Raw genomic sequence first — 20054 nt, 5'->3', positions numbered from 1 at the left:
CCGCCGTGTGATTGCCAGTCCAGCCCTGGTTGGTTTCGTACATTTGGTAAAAGTTGGGAAGGTTTCAAGAGAAGCCACACCAGAAACTTCCGTGTCTTAAAAAATGTGAAACATAAAGTAATATTTTCCCGCTAACATAATATTTAAAGTGGATCTCCTGTCGTTGTTTTCATTACCAGTATCAGATTTTTTTCTAAAATATTAAGCAGTTTTTTTTTACCCCAGTTGTATTATTGCCCCATAATATAATGTTTTCAGGCAGCTGCATATCAGCCATTTGTATGATTTTCGCTCTGTTATCTACTAAACAAACACCCCGACTCCTTATCATATTGCCTGTGGGGAACAATAGAATGGCTCGGTCTTAATTACTCTGTCGGACTCTCCTGACTAATGAAAGTCTATGGAGGAACGGACTTCATTAGCATTGCCATAAAGCATCAGCTTGAAACAGTATGGTGTTTGAGCCGGGAAAGTCAGTGACGGCCTCCAGGTCTGCAGATAAAGGGAGATTATTGGGACAAAATGAATTAAAAAGCAGGTTTTTGTCAATGACAGCAGTAGACAATTTCCATTTTGGAGAATGACGAACAATTTATAAGTTAAGAAGGTCATGTTCCTTAAAAAAAATTATTCGTCATGTTTTCCGAAATAAAGTCGGTCGTTAAATAAATGGAGGCTCGATGCTTTTATTGCATATAAAAGCATCTATATATTGTTTTTGCAATATCTTTGCGTATCTTTTAAAGACAGAATCCACTCCAATTTATTCTTTATCCGTGTAAACAAGACAACGCGCGTCTTTTGTTATTAAAGAGCGAGGTTCCTGGAAAACGTTCTTCATTTGCATCTTCGGGAATTGTTCTCTTAGCCATTGTGTCGATCGTCATCTTGTAATGAAACAATTTAATAAGATTTACAGTTTGTTGGGAAGATGTTTACTGGAATTCAGATACCTTCTTATTCAATTTGACTCGAACTTAATGACATTGAATCTTTCACTTCGCGGCAGAACAAATAACCTAATAATTTAAATGTCTAAAGACTTTAAGTATTACACTATTTACATTGATCCACTGCGTCTTTTTTTATGGCCGACATCTGTAATTAGATAAACATTTCCCTTCTTTGCATTCGCCTTCCTATATAGCTTCTTGAGGCACGTTGTACTTTATGGGGTGTGCGTTACTCAACGCGTTGTCGCTTTTAAGTAATATCTGGTAAATATTCATATTTTTTATAAATATATTTTTTACTAATGTCCAGCTTCACAGTGGAGATTGAGGGTCCTTATATTGTCAAGATTGCTTTTGAGATAACCTCAGCCTACCCACAAAGTCCACTTTATTACTGGGCTGAATAAATGATATTACAGGATCTGTATGGACAACCTGGAAGAAGAAAATGAAAAAAATATAATAGTAATAATAATAATAATTATTATTATTATTTATAACACTATTTTTTTTCAGTGCTTCTTATAGTCTGTACATTCAAAAGGGTCTGACAAAACTAAAACTAAGAAACAGTGCAAAAGTATAGGTAATAATTATTAAATCATTTACTCGAGATGTGGATGAGAAAAATAGAATTAATGGATAATGGGATAATTCAGAATTTCAGCATTTTTTTTACATCAATTTACATTAAGGTCCAATCCCTACCAGCTTGTGGTGCAGAAAGAGCTCGGTCGGACCTGTATAATGTATAGTTAAATCAGCAAGACTTTCCAAAGTTCCAACACCCATTGAATTATGCATTATACATGGTCAGCTCAGTCCTTCACCCTGGAGAAGCTTATCATGGAATTGTGGTTTCAACTCCCTCGCTTCACCCTTATCATGAAAGGTGAAGCGAGGGAGTTGAAACCAGAATTCTCCTGCCAACTCTCCCTTTTAAATCCCATTATCACCAAACAAGACTCTCGATAGAGCTGAATAAATTGGCATTTGACTCATTTTTTCTCGAGCGACCGTATACTAAAACAAAACAGACCCACACGGAACTTCCGCTTCGATACGTTGGTGGACAAATGTATCAAAAAAGTTACATTTGAGGACCATCGTGTTATGTATCTTCAAGATTCAACCTGCTCTCCGACAAACACGAGTGAATGAAATATTCGGTTAAATTCATATTTTATTAGTCGGCAATAACGCGGCGAAGCGGCTTCTCTGAATGTTGGCTGAAGGACGCGGGGAGCTTTCTTCAGCAGAAATTCATTGATCAACCCAGGAACAGATTTTTCATGTATTTAGAAGAAAGCGGCCAGCCATAGTATCAGAGTCATTAAAAAGATGGCAGCCTTGGTAAAATGTTTGCATTTTTTGCTAAAGCTTACGGGCTGGATTCCATGTCGGAGATAAACCAATAGACGGCAATAAAATATAGTTTCAAAATTGATACATTGTATCTCGGTCAATGAAGCTGGGACAATATATCTGATTTTATCTCATATTTTCCCCATTCCAGTCTATGGAAGAATTGCCAATATATGCTTCAGTTCCTTTTTGATTGTTTGGTTTCTTGACATGTTCTATCCATGCCAGATGAATTGTACAATGCTGCAGAATATGACAGCGCTATAAAAATCAATAAATAATAATACTATTCTATACATGGAGACCAAATTTGTGTATACAGAAAAAGGAGCCTTACTTCGAAATGTGTTTTTAAGAAGATATTTAAAAGACACACAAAATGCTTAAAGTATTTTATTTACATCAAAAAACCATACTTTATTTAATTGCAATACAATTTACATATTAAATAACACTATAATATAATGATTTAATATAGTTTTCGAGTTAAAATAAAAACAGGTACAAAAAAGTATATAATAGAAAAAAAAAGAAAAGAAAACGAGAATCCACATTTTTGAGATGGGCCAATGAGATAAAATTAAATCAGTGACCAACTGTTTATTCCTACTGCACCCTCAGGTAAAACAATATTTTTAAAAAATAGTACGTTTTTGGGGTTTTTTTTTAAATCCGAATTTCATAATCACTGACCCCCCAAAAAATTTGCTGAATTGTTTTTGGGAATTTAATGTTTGATATTCCATACACAGAAAGTTTAAATTCTCATGTCCACCGCACACAAAAAAAAAAAAAAAAAAAGAAAAAATGGGGGAAAAAACAGAATTTAAACTAGAAAAAAATTAGCTTTATATGAAAATATAAAATTCTATGATTTATATACCATAGATACAAAGTTCCCAGAATAAGCTTATCAAAGCAAGCAAATATTTACAATTCTATTTTTTTATGCTTTCTAAATATGAAGAAAAAAAAAGGAATGAATAGACATGAAAATGTTTATTTTTAAGAAATAATGGCTGTTATGTCTATTTAAATTTCTTAAACAATGGTGTCACGACCCCAAATGTTGGAGAGACGTGACATTTTATAAAACCATGTATCTCCTCATTTGGAGACATGTTTATTTTTTTCTTTCATTTTTTTTTTTTAACACAAAAAGTCTTATTTTTTTATTTAATTATTCTTTATAGAAAATGTGCCCCTTTACATTTTTTGTAAAAAAAAAAAAAAAAAAAGCACTTTAGAGTTTAATGAATAACACATAAAAGGAAACCTAGTCCCTCTGCCATTCTCAGTTGTATTTTGGAAAAATGCTTCCTACATACAAGAATATTATTTTCCACAGTGGATTAACGGAAATTCATAAGATTCGTAAAAAACATAAATTACAAATCAACTAGAAGGATAAATAAATCAATAGTTTACAGACTGAATTATCCCTTCACATAAAAAGAAACTGGTGATATTTTGCAAAAAAAAATAAAATAAAATATTATAGCCTGGTAAATGTTATATTAAAAACAAAAAACTTTCTAATAAATGTAGTGTTTAGTTTTAAATCTGGAAATGTACAGACAGAGACCCAGTTGAGAATTCATTTATTTGGTTTATACTATTGTTATTTTATATATTTATGGATCCTGACCTATCTGTGGACGTCTGATTTGCCATTCTATTCTCGGGATTTTACACTATATGGCTGATTTTGCATAACCTTCATTTGAGTTATGCCACCAGTTTTGTAAGTGCTTTTAATCTTTATTATTAAAATATTTTGGATAAAAGATTCTGCACCATTTGGGTCTCTGTCTGTACATTTCCAGATTGGAAGAAGAACTCCAGCTTTTTGGTCTCCTATTTGATGAGCTTCCCATACTGCTACACTTGTGAGTGCACTGCACATATACACTATTAAGTGTACATTTCTTACTGCACTATTATTGTTGTTTTTTTCTTTCTACATGTACTTGCGCCCCAATTTTGTTGTTTTTCTTGTCCTGAACATTTGTGAGGAGTGTTTATCGTTTGGGAGCTGCAGACCGTGTAGGAGATATTTATTATTATTTCTTTTTTACTTTTTCTTTTCACCTGGTCCACGTTATTGGTGACACTTTGTTTTATTACATATTTAGTTTTAAATGTATCTTTGGTAATTTATATGTATAAATGTGGAGAAAACATAAGCATGCATTGAATGTTAGAAGCAAACAAAAATGTTTTGTTTCGCCAAAAATCTAAAAAAAATAAAATGAAAAGGAGAAATAAAAGGGAATTTTCTGATGCTGACAAATGCTTCATTTTCAAGAGTGAATTGAATTTTTAGTTTGTGCTGCAGTTTGCTAAAAACTGATAAATTTTTTTAGTGATGTCGACAAATAATTTTCTTGACTAAAACCTAGCGGACCTGGAGCTGTCGTTGTAGAGTTATGTTAACAAACAGTGGAGGATAAAATTCCTGTTAAATATTGGGGTTCTCTGTCAAAATCTAATCTAAGAAAAAAATTAATGTGGACTGGCTCAATCTTTAAATGTCCGGACCCCATAGGGAGAAAGATATGGTGGAATTGCGCATGATGATGAGGAACTTAATTTAGAATGCACCACATATTCTGCTTAATTGGTATAAATGGCGTATACCAAAATGTATCACAATTTATCAAAACCCGTCCCTCCAAAGAACTAGACTTTAGCAATTTTCCCCTGGTTTAAGCTTGAAAAAGTCTCAGACATCACTTAATTATGAGGACTCAGAGGGTCAGCCGTAAAACAATTATTTATGTGTCTTAGACTATGCAGAAGGTCTAAGAAGGGTCTAGTCGGAGGTGAAAAAGGGTTTTTGTAAGATTTATGAGACAAGGCTCTTTTCGTGACCTTTTCGCAGTGAGCTCAGTATTGGACCCAAAGCTTTAATTTAAAAAACATAGTTATTTTTCATAAATTAGGTTCTGCCACATACACAAAGCATTAACCATAATCACACATTTACATTTACTAGAAAGTATTTAAAAAATTGTATCAATTACTGTTAGGACAAAAAACACCAGTTAATAAATAAGGGTCATACTTAATTTACTTATTTTTAGTATGAGTTGCTTGAAAAACATTTTGAAAAAATAAAATTAATATAGGCATTTTTTTTATCAATTTAATTTACATGACTCCATGATTACTTTTTTATTATTATTTTGACAAATACCTGCTTATTATCTACTTTTTTTTTTACAGTGGCTGTATCAAGGGTCATATTTATATATAAAGCCAACCAAGCCAGATAGTGTCAACAAAAATATTTTGTGGTTCACATGGCTAATGGTTTGTTAAAAAGGATATTCTAACCATTCTTTGTAAGAATGGCAGCATATCAAAATCCGATGGGAATTAACGTTTTGTTATCGTTCTTGTTGAAGTATTTGTACGTAGTTAGTGCGTGAAGCCACTGAGGGAAATACTCAAGGAAAGTTATTTTTTGGGTGGAAAGTCTGTAAAAAAAGACCTTAGGAATTGATAACCTCACCTACTGCACTTTATAAGCCTTCGCAAAAGAAGAGCCTCTTTTGGATACAATGTTACCGAGAACATGGAGTTCCTACTGTCCGGTATTGATGGACCTAACCCATCCGTCCTAGACCATTGACCCCCGATTTAGTTCAATTCATGCTAGTGTTTAAAGTATTTTTTTCATCGTAAACATAAGTAAAACATTGAACGTTCGTTGGATTTATAGTAAACTGTTACATGGCATCAGTTTTCCCAAGAAAACCCTTCTGAACTTCTGAAGTGGCAGTGGCATAGAATGATAGGTTTGCGATGTCATTGTTACATTGGCAGATTTAATCTCAGATAGTCAATATATTCAATCACAGTCAGAATAGTCAATCACAGATTAATTTTAATAAGAAAATCCCAGAAAACGCTGTTCTAAACGTGGAGCAATCACTGTGGAAACCAATGGAATTTTCCACTTCTAGAATGTCGAGCTTTCTTAGAAAGCGGTTTTGAGATAGCAAGTTCTAAATAAGATAATAATCGCCAGCTCTTAAAACATGGACCAAGCGCATTTTTATTATTAGTGGGCAGAATAGTTGGTGGAATGAATGTTCAACCATTTTTTCCAAAAAAAAAAAACCCCAATAAAATCACAGTTTTGAAAAGGTTATCGAAAATCTTAAAAAAAGCAACCTTTGATGAATTGTGTTCATTATAAAAAGATCTTTTCTGATTTTTTTTTTTAAAAAGGCAGAATAACCCAAACGGAGTACGTTCTATATATATTGTGTATGGAATGTGATGTTGTAAGAGAAAAGGGACAGGCGGTAACACTGATCAAATAGTGCAAAGCTGGGGGGGGGATGCGGGTTCTCCGTGTGAAATAAAACAGAAGTGGCCGGCGGCTCAGTAGGACACCGTTAAGACATTAAATGGCAAAAAAATAAATATCAAAAATATCAGTGTAGAAAAGTAATTGAGTTAATTGAATGACCTATAGTCTGGCAGGGGAAAAAAAAAGGCCTCAATAAGTCCTCTCCGTCTTCAGAAGGTCAAAGGTTTTACAAAAACGTAGTGTCTTTTATCTTCCGTCTACACAAGGGACTCCATGCTTTGTGAAGGGTCCAAATCATCGTTGATCAAAACAGCTCCATTTCTGTCCAGGGCCAAGGGGCCACTTCCATTCTCTTTACTGCTCACCAAGCTCAGCATTGCCTTGTACAGGAACTGGTATTGCTCCTACACGAAGGTCACACAAACATTAAACCAGATTAAATAAACATCTTGTACACAACAAGACAGCAACCACCCTCCAAAGGGCATCCCTCAGTGTGTTAATTCCAACTTATCTGCCCTTCTGAACATTTATCTTTGACCCTCTCCATCATAACTCATCCAAAAGTTCTATTTACCACTATGCTAAAATCCCATTGGTCAAACACAACACCTATGGCTGTTTAATGGCAACATAATAAAATACGTATAGGATGCATATTGAGTTTAGATACATTCAAAGCAAGCCGGATAATGCTAACCCCCTTGAGCTCCAGATACTCAACGAAGCAGCTGGATTCTACCTGACGGCTCTGCTTCTACAGAGTTTTTACATGGAAGTCTCTGCAGACTTTCTTTGGCTTGCATTAATGTAGATAAATCGTAGGGAGCTTCCAAAGCCGGACAAGAATTATTTACTAGAATTTTTTTTTTTTATTACGTCATGGTTCCCCTCCGCCCCCCCCCCGTTGTTAACTTACAATATCTGTGAATACACCCGGTCTCATAAGATTGATCATCTTGGCCACCTGATAGACGTCCACCGCGTTCTCATTCTCCAACTGTTGGGACAACGTAGAAAGAGCGCAGAGAGTCCCCGCAGAAACAGCTCCAAACCTAGAAATCAAACAGATCGTCTCAAAGCTCTGGAAGGAGATCCTAAAAACGCGAATTAAATTATATACAGAATGGGAAAAATTCTACAATATGGCCTTAAAAACACCCTGTTTCGCTACAAAAATATAATGTTCTGGGAGCCGATACCTTTATCGTTTCTAAAGCAAGTGATAAAGATTTTTTACGGTCAGTTAAAAAAAAAGCCAAATCGGGACAGGGAAGGTGCCTGCTGGGAATTGTTCTAAGCGTGAGAGACAAGTGGGAACCGAAGCGTAAGTAAAATAATCTTTCAAAGTTCCGAAACAGTTGTAAATATATTTGTTGCTTTTAGGGGAGAAGTCCTCTTTTAATAAAGACTATGATCGGTAATTTGGACCAGGTGGGCTACTGGCCGGCAGCGCCACAAACTCGCCCAATATGCCACTCCGACAGCAGATGGTGTGCATCCGCGCATAACCAACCTCTAGTCATCGGGTGGCCTTAGAGAACCAGGGGCGCCCCATCAGCACCAGTCCGGCCCTGATTTGGACCCCAGATTGATTGCCTCATTATAGCATCTTCTCTGATCTAGACGCTAAAGCAAACTTTGCTGTATCTCGTCCTACGCAGCCGTACTTACTAAATAGGGATTTATTATACATTTTTTTTCTTGTTGACTTCATCAAAAATAAAAGTTTTTGTAGCCTTTTATTAAACCTCGCAGTTCACATCTCCGCACGTCTAAATCCCCCTTAGCTGTTAGCTTGCTGTCCTAATTATTCTTAACAAGGTTGCATCCCGAAGCAGTTGCTGGCTCCGCAGAAGGTCTGCTCCATGCTATTAAAAGTCATCTTTTCTGTTGCGAGGAGTCAGCTTGTCCAATTAGTTCATTTGCAGAAGTCCTATAGGAACGTCCACGTCTAATTACTGACCCTGACTTACAGTATCCGTCTGTTCCCCAATTTCATTTGTATCCGCTGTCACGCTTCACACTGAGAAAATTGCCAGAGAAAAGCGGCGTGAGGCCATCGCTGCCCAGGCTCCGGGGCCAAAGCCTCTGCGTAGACTACAAAGAATTATTTTAAAACATCCGCGAGGCTACTGAGCAATCTAATAAACACTCCGTAACAATTTTAATGAACAATGCTTTTAAAGTCACTTGTCAAAGCAAAAAAGCGAGGGAGCGGAGTGGATTGTTACGAGCACTTGAGTCGCTGAAGCGTACGGCTTCACAATATTCCGTCGCTAGTCACTAATTCGCTTAATCCAAAGCGAGCGTGTAAGTGGCAGGAGAAAAGCTCTTTAAACTCAATCACTGCTAGGGTGTCAATAATATAACATATTTACACACACAGACAGAGGAAATCGGAAGAGTATTTATCGCGTGTCAACGTTGTAAATTAGAACCCCGTTCTCCATCGTCGGGAGGGTCGACGCATCTCATGCCACCTTAGAAAACCCAATAACTCCTCTGGCCATGGTGCCGATGGGTATTAATAACAAGGAAAATGTCTCTTACATTTAATTCAGGGGCATAAAAAGGGTCCACATTTTTGGCATCAAAACTGAACCAATTAAAGGTTCTGTTCCAATTGGAAGACAAGAAATCAAGCAGATAATCTCAAAGCTCTAGAAGGAGATGCACCATGATGGAGAGTCTTAATAGGCTTTGGTCTGGGGTCTAGGGTGCCCACCGGCAAAACCAGGGAGCAGATCGCCCTGTTGGGTGATAAGTCCTCCGGCGTGTCATTGCCATATGGGCCGGTTACAATGAAGCTCTCTGATCTCCCCCGCTGGCCCATTTGCACTATGGAAGACCTGCCAAGCCAACACAGCCTCCATAGTATGCATTACAAGGCCCTGTGCTCCTTTAATATAGTTGATAGGACGTCGGGGGATGGCTGGGGGCACTGAAACTTTAATTAACGAAAACGATCAATAACTCTCCTGAAACTTCAGATTACTTGAGGAAGTTTAACTTTATAATAAAGGATAATTCCTTTTTTTTATTTCAGAGATTCTACTCTTTAGAAGAACTAATGGATCATATCCGGCTTCTCATTTAATACAAAAGACCCACATTTGTCCTGTTTAAGAACACGACATTTGCATGGAAACGGCCGAGATAATTTTTAAAAATGAGACGCTTGCAATCTGGCACCATACGGACGGGGGCTAATGGCTTGAACATTTTTTAGAGAAGAAATTCATAAAGGCAAACTACAAACAAATTAAGAGCAAAATTATCAAATTAGCGATATAAACCAAGCTTGGCATTTCTCGATACATATTTCTCAAACTAATTTGTTCCTGTAATTATTCCAGGATTTCAAATAATATATTTTTTATGGGCAAAAAAAAAAAAAAAAAAAGTTTAATTTTCAGCTACATTTCCTTAAGTGGTAATTAAAAAAGTGCCTATAGCTAATGTACATTAAGAATAATAATAATAATAAATAAAATATATGCTTCAGAGTGCATGATAAATACGACAGAAAAGCAATTTACTGATAAGTAACTCAATTAATATTTTTATAAACACAAAACCTTTAATTCTAAACCGAAATCATAAAAATAATGGTATTTCTGATCCAGTACAACATAATAATTAATACTTAGAAACGCGGGAGAGCTATAACATTAACATAATTAGAAATATAATTATTTTAGCTTTTTGAATGTGAGTGTTTATGAGTAAATAGAACTTTATATTTTACTTTTTTTTTCCTATATATTATATATAAAATAAATAAAGTTTCTGTATATCAAAAACCTTTATATTCTGGTGGTGTTATGGGGGGGGTGGGGAGATATAGTCTTCCTGGCATGGATTTCTCCCACACCCTGTGAGGACCAGACAGGTAGAAGAAGGTGGACAACTCAACCACAGATGGGGGGTTTGGGGTATTGAGGGACCGTTGAAGAAGCCCCCAAAGTGGGACACAGAGCTCCTGCTGTGTAGTTACATTCCAAATTTTGCCCATTAAAAACAGACCATCGTCCTCCTACTCATCATCCTTTTACTCTTGATAAAGAATCAATATTATTGAAATATTTGCACAGAACATGTAGATGACACATGAGACACGATCACAAAAGTAACCTTTTCGTGACGGCTCAGAAGGGAAGCAAGGTAAGGAAATAGAATGTTCAGATGGATGTTACATTTAGTAAAACAGGAATTAGAATGAAACAGATTGCCCGAGGAACTTCATTTATACTCCATGAACCGTGGAAATGGCTATATAAAAGAGTTTTAATAAGAATAACTAAAGCCACGAAGAGGAGGCCGCTTTATTTGAGCCAATGTATCATGCTTCGGCCGAGTATTTGCAATACGTACTCATCGTGTACAATAGTAGGTCCGTCTCTTGTTAGCGCTTCTTCTTTTATCACATTGACCAGTTCAAAAACACTGCTGATTGGGACGTCCGGGTTCGGCCATTTTGGACACTGAAAATGCCGTACTTCCAAGACGTAATCATCCTGTAACAGATATAAAACAGCGTTAATGACTTTACGATTAACACAGAGAGGGTCCAACTCTCTCCCTTACTCTGGAGATGAGCGGAAAATCGTGTATCGAACTATGGCGGTCTTGTGTTATACGTCGAAACGGACATTAACATTGTCAGCAGTAGAAATCTACGGCTGACGGTGATATAGATCCACAGAATTCTATTTCATAGAATGCTAATCCTAGGGTTTTTTGTTTTTTTGGGGGGGAATGTAGGATTTATTGTATTAAAACAAGAAATCCTACATTCTCCAAGAGACCCTCTCACTCGATCTCATTCTCTTTTGTCCAAATAATAAGCTCCTCTCTCTCTCTCAAGAGAAACGATGAGATTAAGAGAAACCTGAATATTTTTATAATCCGTTTTCTGCTGTCTGTCGGAATTTAGAATGTCAGCTTCTCACACATGGAAAGAATTGAAAATTAAAATATATAATTATATTATAAAAAAGTTTTTTTTGTTTTTTTCCAATAAATATTAATTTCACTCTTCCTATGTAACTTCCTCTTTAATTCTTTGCGCTTAAAACCTGTAATTTAAAAATGTATCTCAAACCGCAGATGTCATATGTTTTTAAGCGGTTTGGCAGACATTTGAGCATAATGGCAGCTACGCTTGACAATGAAGTGATTAATGAAAAAGAAAAAAAAATCTAAAGACGCAAATAATAATAAAAAATAAATAAAAAAAGGGGATATTCGCGGTTGTGTGATACACGCGTCGTCTCACCTGTGTTGCTTCAAGGATAAAGTCATGGATGATAATTTGTTCTTCATTAGAGAGACACAACCTGTCTTTGCTGATAAGAGTAACGGTGAAGGTTTCACAGTTCATAGATTCTTCGCGACTTGGCCAATAAACAAATTCATCTTCCGCCTAGCGACCCAAAAAAAATATTTTTTTTGTTATTTCATCATTTATTCTAAATAAATACTCTTAGGATCCTTCTGCGGATCCTCAGCGTTTCAACTGATAAAAAAAAAAAAATTAAAAATCCTAATAATTTGACGCTTTGCCCTTCAGAGAAAAATGAACGCCGTCATTTTACTGCAACATCGACTTTTGCGTTGCGTTTTTTATTTTTTATTTTTATTTTTTCCTTTCTCCTTCGAAATTAGCTTCTAGATTTCGTAAACATGATGAATTATTCATTAGGAGTGGAAAACAAAAATCACGCTCCCTGACCGATAGCATTAAAAAGTACATTTGACAGATGTTCTATTTCTGGGTAATTTAGTTTTCATTAAATACACTTAAGGAACAGCAGCCATTGAGAATTAACCCATTACGTGGAGGTAATATTTGGAGTAACATCTTTGTTTATAAAGTTCAATAAATATAGCATTGTCTAGAATGAAAGGGGCGATATTTAACCCTAATGCTGGCACGATGAACGTTGTTCTAAAATATTATATTTTTAGGTCAAATTAGGTTATTTGATAGGCGCCATGCCAAAAATATGTATAAAAGGGAATTGGCAGTCTTTTTTAGGTTATTCTGTTGGTCTCATCTTAGATTCAGGAGCCGTATGCCTATCCCATGCATGTGTGAATTCCCTCACGGTAATACCCTCTACCACCTCTGCTGGGAGGCTGCTCCATTTATCTACCCCCTTCTCAGTAATGTAAAGCGTCCTTACGTTACATTTAAGTCTCTGGTTTTAGATGACGGCTTCTTGAAATTTAGCTTTATTTGGCTTCCAAACACTAACAGCCTGCGGATCTTTAATCTGTATCAGCACCTAACTGGAGCACTTGGCTAAGAATCCGCAGCGTTGAGTTAAGTACCAACGATGGACTGCTCTCATTGTTGGCTGTAATGTCTTCTCCTCATCATACTATTAAAAGGTCATCAGATCTTGATTTAAGCAGGGCTTCATTGAACACCTATTACAAGAGCTTAATTGCGGTTCATAAGGAGAAGATGTCTCTAATGTGCACCGCGAGGCACTGAAGACATTTTATATAGGGTTTAATTTCCGTTAAATAGACCCGCACACGCTAAGTGTTTCTAAGCTACTTTTTATTTTACAGTCCTTAAACCTACCTCTGCTGTTCTTTCTGCGCCCGGAAAATACTTCCCATAAAATACTTCCTTAGCAAGAAACTAAACTGAATTACTTTACTGGTAAAGCTTCCACCCCCCCCCCCTAAAAATGTATTTTTATTTATAGCTGTAGAATCAAACATTAAAAACCTTATCTAGACATATGTAAGATATTTATGTAGCATTCAGAAACCTCTGAAGTAACTGCAAGGATTTCAAATTACTTTTCTGTTATTCCAAAACCGGGGGGAAGACTTTTTCGTTGCGCATCTGAGCACTTTTTAGTCTGAGACTGTTAGAAGACTGAGCAGGAAGTATAGAGTGCAAACGGAAATTCCTTCCCTCGGTTTACCAAACACCAAAAAGCATAAGGAAAATTCATTTTTAGTTCATTTTGTAACTTTTTTTTTTGTTTAAAACTTGTAATCCCTTCTAACCTCCTTAACCCTTTCCCTCCATAATCATTCCATTAAAAATTGAAATTCTATCCGTTACAAAATATATTTTAAATACCTGGACATGTTCTTGAGCCTTGGTTAGACTTACTAAGGCTGCAGAGTTTTAAAGCAGACTATCTAGAACCCCAAATGTTTTGGTAAGAATGTTCCAAACCATCAAAGGGTTCTAGAACCCACCTCCCCCGTAATTCTAGAATTCTCCTGTTCATTTTGTCTTGAGTGGCCATTAGAAGCAGAACAGAAGAAATACATTTCTATTTCTTTTCAAGAAGCCAATTAATGTTCAGCTTGTATTTGCCGTGAAGACGGGTTTCCATTCCCTCTAATTATATATTTCGTTTTTTGATTAATCTCTGCGCACACAGCTGCATAGTGCGGATAATGCCTTTGTAATTGCATTGTGCGGAGCTTTGCTTTTCTGGTCCTTATAGCGGTAATGAGGGCTCAGTTAAAAATCACATTAGAAAAATAGTCTTTTTTCCTTTCTATCCCCAAATTTCCAGTACATTCTAACGACGAGAGTCCACGCCACGTACATCCCCATCAGTCAGCAGATGTCGTTTACTGCATTGAACCCGTCTGTTAAGAAAATTCGCATTGAAAGCGGACAAAAGAGATTTTTATATGACACAGATAAAGATAAGCATTTAAAATATTTGATTCATTATTAATAATAGTTAATGAAGTCGTCCGCTTCCATGGTGGCAATCATTGGATATAGAAACAATGTATACAATACAATGATTGGAACCCGTGTGAATGAATCATAGATTACTTTTGGGGATTTATTTACTAAGCTCTGAGTTGGCCATGAGACGAAACCTTCGATGTATGCGAGCTGGACAGGCTGATCCTTGATCGGTTTTAAATTCCAGTTTAATTATGTAGACTTTGACCTTCAAGAGACTCGCGAGGACTCTGAAGGTTACACTGAATGAGTTTGCAGCGTTGTTGATGTTTATGTAAATTTCGCGCATACACAGACACTCGATACCCCTTGTACAATCTGGTTGTTCTTTTCATTTTTAAAGTATAAAAGGGCACTGAAACCATAACATGCATTTTAGTGCATATGATAGAGTGTCGTCTTTAAAAATAGAGGATCAGAGGCGCATTTGTGATGGAAATAAGTTTTACTTTACTGTGTGGGTGGTAGATAAGTGGAACAGCCTCCCAGCAGAAGTGGTAGAGGGTAATACAGCGAGGGGATTAAACATGCATGGGCTCCTGAGTCTAAGACGAGACCAACGACTGATTAAGGGTTCGACGCGGACGATCTAGCAATAAAACAAAAAAGCAACAAAGCAGCAGTGATACAAATAACTCTGATCGTAGTTTAAAGGCTGGATGGATAATAAATGTATTTACCAAGCTTTGATTATCCGGCAGCATGACGATAATCTGCGCGTTATGATCCCAGATCATCCGCCAGAAGTCTTTAGTTGTATGCGGCATAGGGTGCTGCGTTATAATGAACTCATTGCTTCTGAGATAACCCTGTAAAAAGAAGCAAAAAAACGTCAGAATCGTGTTATTAATCATTTTATGATATATCATATGTGATAAGCAGGCACAACGTTCAAAGGATTACCGGAAATAGAGGAGCAGGAGAGCTGTCCCGGCTTCTCATATAAATATATTTTAATTTCGGTCATTTAAAAAAAAAAAAAATTCAAAGATACGATTTATATAATCGTAACAAACGTAACACCTTTCAAAACCGTAGGTTAAAATTTTAAATCTTACTACGGTTATTTATAGGAAATATTTAAGATTTATTATTATTTTTATCTATTTTTAATTTATTTTTTTTTTTTATTTTTTTTAATTGAAGTGTGTGAATCCAGAAAAAATAAAAATAAAAAAAATACTCAATGTATTAGACTCAACACTGCCATGTGAGCGCTTAAAGTTTTAGTTCTGTGGTTGTGGTTTAATGAAACATATGTTTTAGGGGGAAAAAACACTTTTTTAAACAGTTCTTTAATCCCCACTTTATAATATTAATATAACTATCGTGATGTTTTTTTTTTTTCTTACCATGATGTATGAGGCATTAATATAATCCGTTCCTTTCATCCCAGGTAACGGTGCCAGACCGACTCTTGCTCGTTCGGCTAAAGTGACAAAAAAAAGAACATTTGAAAAACCAATGGATCTCTAACACAGGAATGACGATTTATTGACATAGGGCTTGAAACGATTAGAATTCCCAACTATTTATCTTTGTCTCATATAAGCATATATATTAAATCCCCCGTAATAAATCACCATAATAATTTATCCGGTGAAACGCGTGGGTAAAGGGATAAATGCAGACTTACAGTGAAGTCCTTGAAAAATAACCTCATAAATTCTATGATAAAATGTCAAATTATTTTTGAATAATTCATCCCTCCATTAAATGTATCAGAGATTATTATTTTTTTATTATTACACCACAACATACAGTTTAGTTTTTGTCTATGAAAAATAATAATTGTTTTATGTTAAAGCGGGCAATTTTTCTGATGATGTGGGAAAAAAAAAAACCCGGAATAAATAAATAAAATGATAAAATAGTTATTCTATATCATCCAAAATTTGGAATTCTAGAGATATTTTGTATCCATGCCACAAGAAAAAGGCATCTCAAAATGTCATGTTTTGAGTAATATGTTGCGGAGTGGAATCTTCCGTTCTTACATGGTACGACGGATGAGTTTCGATTCTTTTCCTTGTTGCAGTCCTTCTGGGCGCTGAAGCACTCCACGTATTTTGCGTTACACTGTGTAACCAACTAGGGGGGAAACAAACAAGAGTTAATTTGAATGTTAGTCTTTTAGTAGAATATGTTACCAAAAGGAACAGTATTTCTAACTATTTGAAGAAAAAAATACCCAAAAAGAATAGATATTTTGTTAGACGGCGGAAAATGTAACTTGAAAAGAATATATTGATTTAGTGCTAAAACATTTTGCATGATCAAACTGGTCCGTATGCGGTGTTATTCCTTCCATTGGTACATATTTACTAAATAATGTAAAAATTATGCTAAACGATAGGCATCGTTCTGACCAAATGTATCTGTGGATATAGTGTTAGTTTGTGATCCACATTCATGTAATTTAACAAATGTACTATTTTAATTTTACGCAGCGGATCTAAAAGGAATCCCAGGCTGAATGATGCAGCGTCTTTCCTGCTATTATTAAATATTTTTTTATGAGATTATGAAAAAAAATGATGCTCTAAATTGGAAGAAATCTCAATTCAAAATCGTTCTTCCCTTAATTCATCTCTAAACTTCAAGATATACCTGAGAACTATCTGGGTTTGACTTGGAGTCTCCGGGAGAAGCTCTACTTCCCTGGGGCTCCGGGTCACTTTCCTCTTTCTGCAGACGAGGGGAGCTTTGGTCGTCCCCGCTCTCCACCCACCTCCCCTCCTATTACACGCCTATTGAAGACTTTTTGGGGGCTTGCCCCACCCCACACACAGTTTCAAGAGACCCCTGAGTAGCCTAACCAGGGAACTTCCCAGGTTTGTTCCGATGGCTTCAATACTGTTCCTACATATTATAATCCAAAAAAATTTTTTGATAAAAAAAAAGAAACATTTCAGCATTTCTAGAGTTAAAAACACGTCTGTAATGCCTTCTGTTCAATGCAAGTTCTGCCTCCTCTGCGGGAAAACTACAACATTTCCTTATCTTACTGCTCAGCTGAATATTTTATGAGCAAAACATGTTGTCGGTTGATTGACAGTCTCTCTGAACTTAGACGACTCAAGAAGAGTGTTTGGATGTTGCAGCTCAAGTTGGCGGGTGGCCTGTATGTCGTCGACGTACCTCACACTCGCCTACAGCGTCTGCGCTGTTCTAATAGAAGACGGTAGATTTATTTAGCGTCGGATTCCTCTCGCTCGTATAAGCCTTACCCTGAACTGCTTCTCCAGCCTCGTCTTCCCTCCCGCCGTAGGTGTCAAGATTGTGTTCACGTAACTGTGTAGCTGGTTTGCACACACTTCAGTCTCTTTCCCAAGAATGGCCTCCAACAAGGCGTCGTGAATAAAGATGTACTGTTCCTGCCAAAAAAAAATAATATAGAGACATTGTAACGATCAAAAAAAAATAGGAAACATTTAAAAGAACAATTCTGAAAGCCATCAGGGAAGAAGATGTTACGTGTAATTAGCATAGTCGTGTTTATATACTTATTTAAATACATTTGATGAATCTCATTAACCCAATTCCCTGGAATAAGATAATGGATAAGAATCCTTCACAGGTGGCTCCAGGAATCGTAAGATCCATCTTCCCAAAATCCAGGCTTCACGGCATGAATTATGCATTAACGGAATTCTCAGCTAGCAGGCCTCGCGGTACTTAATGGACCATTTCACTCCCGGAAAGTATGTGATCTGCTGCCTTGTTAAAAAGTAACATCCGATATCCTTTAATATCTTAGCTGGAAACCCCGTGGAAACCGTACGATCTCCAGACACCACGGGGTTTATGTTAAAACTCCAACCGACAGTTTGTTATGAGAACTTTGCAGAGAAATAGAACCTGCAGAAATCTATATATATACATAGGGGAGAAACACAGACTCTGCCGGCAGATCGGCCCCCATCCGTCGCCCGTTTCTCCTGCTGTAAAGACTCAAACCTTCATCAGTCGCTGGTCTCGTCTTAGATTCAGGAGCCGTATGTCAATCCCATGCATGTTTAATACCCTCGCTGTATTACCCTCTACCACCTCTGCTGGGAGGCTGTTCCACTTATCTACCACCCTCTCTGTAAAATAAAACCTCCTTCCGTTCCAACTAAGCCCCCTGGATCCTTTAGTATTCTGGTCTCTTGTTCTCCTCCTTTGAAATAAACTTCGCTCCTGTCCTGTGTTAAATGTATTTAAATGTTGATACCCCAATCCCCTCTCTCTCTCTCTTCTCTCCTCCAAGCCGGACATATTAAGAAAAAGGCTTTCCATAGGTTCTATGTAAAGCTACTCCACATTGTGCTTGGAAGACATGTGGAGTGGAGGAAAAAAAAATGCAGAGTGGAGGAAAAAAATACATTTTTACTAAAATGACTTCCGGTCGATTTTCAGCCAAAATATGAGATTGTAAATTCTGGAATATGGCCCACCTATAATTTATTTATTTTTCCATTTAGCAAAATGTACATTTTTTTTTATATAGTTTGTACCAAACAAAAGAAAAGTAAATTCATGTTTTGTGCAAAAACAGCAACGTTCTAAACGTTCTCATATTCTGATTATTATTTCCCTTGGACGATCCGAGTTGGATTTATATTAATCTATTCCCTCCGTCTGACCAGAGAGAATTCCCCTAAATCTTACCTCTGTCTGGACGAGGTAGTTGCGCTGCGTTCTGATGTGCTTCAGGAAACCCAGGACATTAACTGTGCTCTTGTCTTGGATCTGCTGCAACATGCTGTCGATAACAATATATGTTCCGGTTCGGCCAACGCCGGCACTATAGGTAAATAAAAAAATAACAACATTTATTATTTTACGTTCAACCTATTTGGAGCTTTTAAATCGGCACCTGCGAGAACATGCTAAAGATGCCCAAAAATGGAATCAATAAAACTTATATAAGAATTCTTACATTTCAGGGTAACAGCAGAGCTATTATTCTTCCAATAAAGGGGATCTGCGTTAACTCTTTAAATATTTTGAAAATCATCAATATCTTTTTTCGTCCAATCCTCTTCTGCAGCTGTCATTGCACACTTCCAAATATAGGTGGCGCTAGAATATATGTAACTTTTAAGACCTAGGGACCCACATTCAAAGGGTTAAACAGCCAGACCCATGAACTGTAAAAAGTTGGGTAATATAAAGTGTGCGTTTTACTTAAGAACCCCCTAAAAGTATCCTGAATTTTATCTCCCTAATCGACCCAACCTGCAGTCTAGTAACGTTACAGCCCGTGCACGGAATAATTATTATTTCCATATGCATGATGTCATAATACGTCGTAATACCTGCAGTGGACAAGTACCGGACCCATATCAGGAAGCTGGGCCGCAGACGACCTCCGTACAAATGTCAGTACCGGTAAGGCGTATTCGGGGACCCCCATGTCCGGCCACTGCGTGTAGTGATACTGGATAACCGAGCGTTCGTTGTGTCGCCCCTTTGGGTTTCCTTTTTGACCCTGCGTACAAAAACAATACGTCTGTAGACTGGGTTTGAGGGGCAATCGCGGGGATATTTTAATGTAACCTTAATGTAGCACAATGAGATGTAATTTGGCACATTTGGGTTATTACTGTATACAGCGCTGGGGGTTATATTACTGTATACAGCACTGGGGGGTTATATTACTGTATACAGCACTGGGGGT

The 20054-nt window shown here is 36.7% G+C and overlaps 1 protein-coding gene across 1 annotated transcript in view; it reads right to left on the bottom strand.

Annotated features, from left to right (window-relative positions):
- Positions 1–6902: 6902 nt before the first annotated feature.
- Positions 6903–20054, bottom strand: part of LOC149278692 (receptor-type tyrosine-protein phosphatase gamma-like) — a 176319-nt gene continuing 163167 nt past the window's right edge. The window contains exons 20-29 of the mRNA XM_089501835.1: positions 19693–19865; positions 19043–19178; positions 17620–17766; positions 16387–16480; positions 15742–15818; positions 15070–15198; positions 11927–12073; positions 11023–11165; positions 7565–7700; positions 6903–7049 (exon numbers count right to left, since the gene is read on the bottom strand). Of these exons, the coding sequence (XP_089357961.1) occupies positions 6903–7049; positions 7565–7700; positions 11023–11165; positions 11927–12073; positions 15070–15198; positions 15742–15818; positions 16387–16480; positions 17620–17766; positions 19043–19178; positions 19693–19865 (1329 nt within the window). The remainder of the gene's footprint in view (positions 7050–7564; positions 7701–11022; positions 11166–11926; positions 12074–15069; positions 15199–15741; positions 15819–16386; positions 16481–17619; positions 17767–19042; positions 19179–19692; positions 19866–20054) is intronic.

The sequence above is a fragment of the Sceloporus occidentalis genome, unplaced genomic scaffold (assembly GCF_023333645.1).
Source record: "Sceloporus occidentalis isolate IW3139 unplaced genomic scaffold, rSceOcc1.0.p SCAF_183, whole genome shotgun sequence".
NCBI classification, from domain to species: domain Eukaryota; kingdom Metazoa; phylum Chordata; class Lepidosauria; order Squamata; family Phrynosomatidae; genus Sceloporus; species Sceloporus occidentalis.
The sequence above is the reverse complement of the archived record's forward strand: the minus strand, read 5'-3'. Positions and strand labels throughout refer to the sequence as shown.